Source organism: Zingiber officinale, chromosome 1A, assembly GCF_018446385.1.
Source record: "Zingiber officinale cultivar Zhangliang chromosome 1A, Zo_v1.1, whole genome shotgun sequence".
Classification (NCBI taxonomy): domain Eukaryota; kingdom Viridiplantae; phylum Streptophyta; class Magnoliopsida; order Zingiberales; family Zingiberaceae; genus Zingiber; species Zingiber officinale.
Window position 1 is genome coordinate 193,432,867 of NC_055987.1, and position 6,000 is coordinate 193,438,866.

At 47.1% G+C, this 6,000-nt stretch overlaps 2 protein-coding genes across 2 annotated transcripts; both read left to right on the plus strand.

Annotated features, from left to right (window-relative positions):
• Positions 1-588: 588 nt before the first annotated feature.
• Positions 589-1,116, plus strand: LOC122009093 (dirigent protein 22-like). The gene has a single exon (XM_042565112.1). It carries the CDS (start codon positions 589-591, stop codon positions 1,114-1,116), a length of 528 nt encoding a protein of 175 aa, XP_042421046.1.
• Positions 1,117-1,572: 456 nt separating this feature from the next.
• On the plus strand, positions 1,573-3,628 carry LOC122013961 (putative clathrin assembly protein At4g02650). The gene is made up of 2 exons (XM_042570170.1): positions 1,573-2,351; positions 2,440-3,628. Exons 1-2 carry the CDS (start codon positions 1,685-1,687, stop codon positions 3,552-3,554), a joined length of 1,782 nt encoding a protein of 593 aa, XP_042426104.1. The 5' UTR covers positions 1,573-1,684; the 3' UTR covers positions 3,555-3,628.
• Positions 3,629-6,000: the final 2,372 nt, after the last annotated feature.

Sequence of the window (6,000 nt, forward strand, 5' to 3'; positions counted from 1 at the left end):
GAAGTTCAAGAAATTGAATAATAGATTATTCCTCTGACTCTATCATATCATATCTCGTCATGAGATTATCAAATTCAACAATGTACTTTTATTCAGCTAGAATTTCTTGCACAATTCCTTTTTTATTTATCTCATGTTTAAATCTTTTACTTGCCATCACAAGCTAATTGTTTTTTTTTTAGATGCTCCCACCAAATGGATGCATATTTCATGAATTTGATGTCAACAAACTTTACTTGATAATTTTCGGAAATTTATTTGAATTCAAAGGGTCTTTCAATGGAGGGTGAGCCCATCAGCAGCGTATTCGACCCGTTTCCGCGTGTCAGTGGTCTAATAACCACCAACATTTGACAATATCCATCAATAACCAAAGACCGATTCGAGTCAAATTAATATCTACACAACGCGTCGGTGGATGTCAGACCGATTAATCAGAGACGGCGTTGACCTGATATCTTTCACTAACAAATTGGGACTAGGTCAACTCAGCACATGCTCCATAGATATATATCTCTCCCATGCCTCTCCTCTATATAAAGAGCCCTGCATTTGCATGCCGCACATCTGCATCCATATAACTATTTAATGGCATCCTCCACTTTCTTCTTCTTCTTCTTCTTCTTCCTCCTATTCGCTGCCGCCGCTGCCTCCTCCAATCCCAACGGCTACATGCACCTGCGCTTCTACAACCATGAGAGGATCCTCGGCTCAGGCCCCGACGCCACCGTCGTCTACGCAGTGGAGCGCACCAGCTCCACCTCCGGCGCCGGATTCGGCAACGTCATCGTCTACGACAACCTTCTCCGAGCCGGGGTCGAGGCCGACTCGCCTATTATCGGTCGGAATCAGGGAATGGGAGTCGGGTCGAGCTTGGCAGAGAACTCCGGCCTCACTAACTTCCAGCTGGTGTTCACAGCCGGCAAGTACAACGGCAGCTCCCTCTCCCTGCAGGGGTTGTTCCCTGTGGCCCCGCTGGGGACGGTGTTCGAACGGGCAATCACCGGCGGCACCGGAAAGTTCCGGCTGGCCAGAGGCTACTTGTTGACCACGGAAGTTCATGCCACCAACACAACCCTCACCGGACAACTCGACGCTTATATCGCCTTTCGCTAATTAATGAGTACCGTGCATGCAATTAATTAGAAGCTCAACATTAATGTTTGATCATTCTTTAATTATATGTAATACGATAAATTCATTTCTCAATAATCCATCACTCCTGACTCATGTGACAACAATTAATTAATATTGTGGAGTTCGTTGTAGACAGGAAATAGAAATAAATCAGCATTTGCTAGACACGCGAATTTTCCATTTATATGGATTTTTAAAAAAAAGGATATATATGTATATATAATATTCGGTTAGATTTTACAGATTGGCAGCATCCTTAAAAAAAGAAAAAAAAAAGAGCATTATGCAATAATCCAGCTGTACGTTTTCCTTCAAATAGAAAACTCTTCTCCTCCTCTTCCGCCCTTCCTCTTCTACGCCGCAAACTTCTCCTGCAAATTAATTCCTCCCTTCACAACACACCTATCGAGCAGAGAAGAGAGACGCCATCATCTCTCTCTCTTCTCCTTGTCTTCAATCTCTAGATCTCCCTTACTAATTATCGAATTTCGTCATTTCCTACCTTAATTTTGTATCGACTTGTGCGAACAGATCACTAGATCAGGCCATGGCGCCGAGCACGATCAAAAAGGCGCTGGGAGCTGTGAAGGATCGCACGAGCATCGGGCTGGCGCGGGTGAGCCACAGCGCGAAGCTGTCGGATTTGGACGTGGCCATTGTGAAGGCGACGCGGCACGATGAGCATCCCGCCGCCGACAAGTACCTGCGGGAGATCCTGAACCTCACGTGCTACTCGCGGGCCTATGTCGGCGCCTGCGTCGCCTCGCTGTCGCGGCGGCTCGGCCGGACGAAGAGCTGGGCGGTCGCGCTCAAGACTCTGGTCCTCGTCCACCGCCTCCTCGCGGAGGGCGACCCCGCCTACGAGAGGGAGATCTTTTTGGCCACCCACCGCGGCACCCGCATGCTCAACGTGTCGGACTTCCGGGACACCTCCAAGTCCGAGTCGTGGGACTTCTCCGCCTTCGTCCGCACCTACGCGCTCTACCTCGACGAGCGGCTTGATTACCGGGTGCAGGGCCTACGCAAGCGCCGCGGAAGCAGGACCAGCTTCGACTTGGAGGAGGTCGAGGAGGAGGAGGCCGTGGAGGAGGCGGCGGCGGCGGCGGACTCCTCCAAGACCACACCGGCCCGGGAGATGAAGACCGAGAAACTCTTTGTGCGAACGCAGCATCTGCAGCAGCTCTTGGAGCGATTCCTCGCTTGCCGCCCTACCGGTATTACATATTCCATCAATCAATCAATCCATCCATCCATCAATCGCATCGAATTGAAATTTAAACAAGGACCAATCTTTTTACACAGGTGCAGCGAAGCGCCACCGGCTGGTGGTGGCGGCGCTATTCCCGCTGGTGAAGGATAGCTTCCAAATCTACTGTGACCTCGCCGACATCGTCAACATCTTCGTCGACCGTTTCATGGATCTGGAAGTCCCCACTTGTGTGCACGTCCACGACCTCTTTTCCCGGCTCGCGAGGCAGTTCGACGAGCTCGACTGCTTCTACGGGTGGGCCAAGTCCGTCGGCATCTGCCGCTCGTCAGAGTACCCCGATATCGAGCACATCACGGCGAAGAAGCTGGAAGTGATGAACGAGTTCATCAGCGATAAATCCGCCCTCCGTCAGCGCCTCCATGAGGCCGCGGCCGAACGCGCCGCGCTCCCTCAGGCGGAGGAACCGAAACCGGCCGAGAACGAAGACATGAACCAAATCAAGGCTTTGCCCGCGCCGGAAGACTTCTCCGAAGAAGAACCTGCGACAGATGCGATGGCCGTCGTCGAGAATGTAACGACATTTACATTAGAAGAAAAGGAAGCGGATCTGTTGAACTTGAACGACGACCACGCGATGACCGTCGAAGAGCATGGGGACAAGCTCGCGCTGGCGCTGTTCGACGGGAGCCCGGCGGCGGCGGCGGCGCCTAAATGGGAAGCGTTCTCGATCGGCGAGGACGCCGACTGGGAGTCGGCGCTGGTGACGACGGCGACCAACAACCTGTCCGGGCAGAGGTCGTCGCTGGGCGGCGGACTCGACATGATGTTGCTCGACGGCCTCTACGCCACGGGGCAGGGACACTATGCGGCGGCGATTAATCACAGTAGCAAGAGCGCGAGCAGCGTGGCCACTACGCGAGCACCAATGCCGGCGCTGCCGGCCCCTCCGGCGTCAGGCGCACCAGCGGACCCGTTCGCGGCGTCGTTGGCGGTGCCGCCGCCGGCGTACGTGCAGATGAGGGAAATGGAGGTGAAACAGCGGTGGCTGACTGAGGAGCAGCGAGTGTGGCAGCGGTACGCGAGCGAGGGGATGCAGGGGCAGGCTGCGTGGTCCAGACAGTTCGTTGCTTATCATGCTCCAGCTGGTTCATATCAATACCAGCAAAACCAGTACCAGTTTAATGGCGGATACGGCCGAATGGCTTGAGAGAAACGCGCATGCATCGAACATCCATCCGTAACCATGGTGTAAATTCAACTGCTCGATCAAGAACATGACAAATTCGTGTAAAATAGCAAAAGCTTCAATGATTCAAAATTAGTGCAAGAAATTATTATTATTATTATTATTATATTATTATTATTATTAAGGATTTAGTTTTTTTTTAATAAAAAAATATTTCAATGTAAAGTCTCGTTTTTAAATATCAATAAAATAGAAATTTAAGTTACTTTCACTCCCATCTGTTGCGCCTCTTGCTTGTGTATACAATCTGGTGGGATACCGATCATTCGAGGGTTGACAACAGCCATAGGATTGATAGGAAGAAGACAGAGAGAAGCGAAAGGATTGAAAACTAAGACATAAGGGGTGGTGAACTTATTGCGTTGTTGGAAGCAGGGGAGAAGAAGATGGTAATGAAAACGAAGGCATCAGAGACAAATAAAGGCGAAGTTGCTTTCAGATGACCCAATAGACCTTGTTGGTGGCACAGTAAAACTGTCACGTTAGCCCATTGAACCATTGGATGGTAAAAAAAAAAAGGAGGAATGAGATCTCACCACAACCATCAAATTTCCCAGCCGAAGTTGTCGCGATCACAACATACTCTCTCCACATTAAAAGTGCAATAGCGGTAAGTTATGGACTGATGAATCAATCTTCGTGATAATTCAAACGTAGCCATCCGATACATCATACATAGACTAGATAGATGCCACTGTGTCATGGTCGTCGGATCGAAGGTTGCGTCAACAACAACATCGTCACATGCCTTTTTATTGTGACAAAAAGTGAAACGTTCGTCCCAGCATTTTCATTGTATCCGACTCAAGACCATCACGAAGGAGATAAATCGTAACATCCAAACGAGCATGTGACGGACAAGATATAATACGAGGATAAAAAATTTATTCTCCAACTATCCCAAAAATCGACCTTGCGATTTCATTATGACAATACTCATCACATACTAATTCGGATAACCCGCAAAATCTCATCACATGCCTTTTTAGTTAATATGGTAAGGTGCTCCCATAGCTTGAGGTGAATACCTCACGCCAACCATTAATGTAGCAACAGTGTGCCAATCATAAGTTCTCACGTATCACATTCATTGAATATGATGTCTCCTCTCCCAGCATTAGGACTCAATCAACTGTCCCTGTAAAATATTGACACCTCACACTATAAACAAACTCCTGATTTGTAACTGCTTTAAGGATGAAATATTATTTTTATCGTTAATTAGTAACAGAATAATATTCCTGCCACTAATTAACAATTGAAATATAATTCCGTTATTAAGTAATGATGAAAATAATATTTCGTCGCTAAGTTATGTAAAGTAATTGTTGGATTGTGATGGGGGAGAGGTGAATCATGTTCGTCGAAAATCACGAGTTAAACGGAGTTATGCAGCGGAAAGATTAAATAAAAAATAACATACAAAGAAGTCAGTTTTACTTGGTTCGAAGCTCTCAACTACTCCTACTCCAAACTCAAGTCCCGCAGACCTATCGATAGATAATCCACTAAATACCTATTCTGGAATTGTTAGAAGAGGGGATCGGGTACAAGTAGAAAATAGGACAGTGTAACAACGTACACTTCCTTTTTGCCGATATGAAAGGTAAACAGTAAATTAAGATTGTTACCAACATTTTAGTAGATAGGAATCTGAATAGGCTCGTGTGTTGATGTTGGTCTGCTAGCAACGGTCGGATATCATTAAGTAGCAGTGCAGTAGCAACGAATCGTAATCGAGGCAGCAAAAGAATCATAGAAGCTCGACATCAAGTCGTCTCTGGAATGCTGCTCGAACATCCCTCTTAAAGGTTGTTGGAGGTGCCTCCAATGCACATGGAGGCACCTTTAACCTTGAAGCTTTATCCCCAGAAGATCACTTCTCATCCATGATGAAGCAACATTCTAATCCTCTTTAGGGTGCCTTCCATCAGCTCTAAGGCACCTTCAGCCCACACTAGAGGGCGCCTTTCATCAGATCCAAGGCACCTTCAGCCCACGCGCGAGGGCGCCTTTAGGTTGGTCTGAGGTGCCTTTAGAACTATTTTTCTAAGGTGAATTGTGCCAATCGATCGTGTAAGTCCATGTTAGTGTTAGTGCAGCGGGGCCAACAAGAGGGAGATGAATTTCTTATATAATAAAAATAAACCTTTCCCGATCTCTCAACTCAGATTAGTAGTAATCACACAATTATAACACGTTAATTAAACAACTACAAAATGAATTAACAACTTAAAGGAAAGAGGCAAAAAGAGTTATTTGGTTAAAACCTAGGTGGTTGTTAATCCAAGGCAAATAAAAGCACAAAAAAAATCTCCTTCGTTGAAAATTGAGAAGCATCTTACACTCGTTGAATGCTTAGAAAGTTACTAGGAAATTAATACAGAAGTTGATGATTATTTCCTAG

Coding starts and splice junctions, on each gene's coding strand:
- LOC122009093 (XM_042565112.1), top strand. CDS start 589: ATGGCATCCTCCACTTTCTTCTTCTTCTTCTTCTTCTTCCTCCTATTC.
- LOC122013961 (XM_042570170.1), top strand. CDS start 1,685: ATGGCGCCGAGCACGATCAAAAAGGCGCTGGGAGCTGTGAAGGATCGC. Junction 2,352..2,439: donor CCTCGCTTGCCGCCCTACCG/GTATTACATATT, acceptor CTTTTTACACAG/GTGCAGCGAAGCGCCACCGG.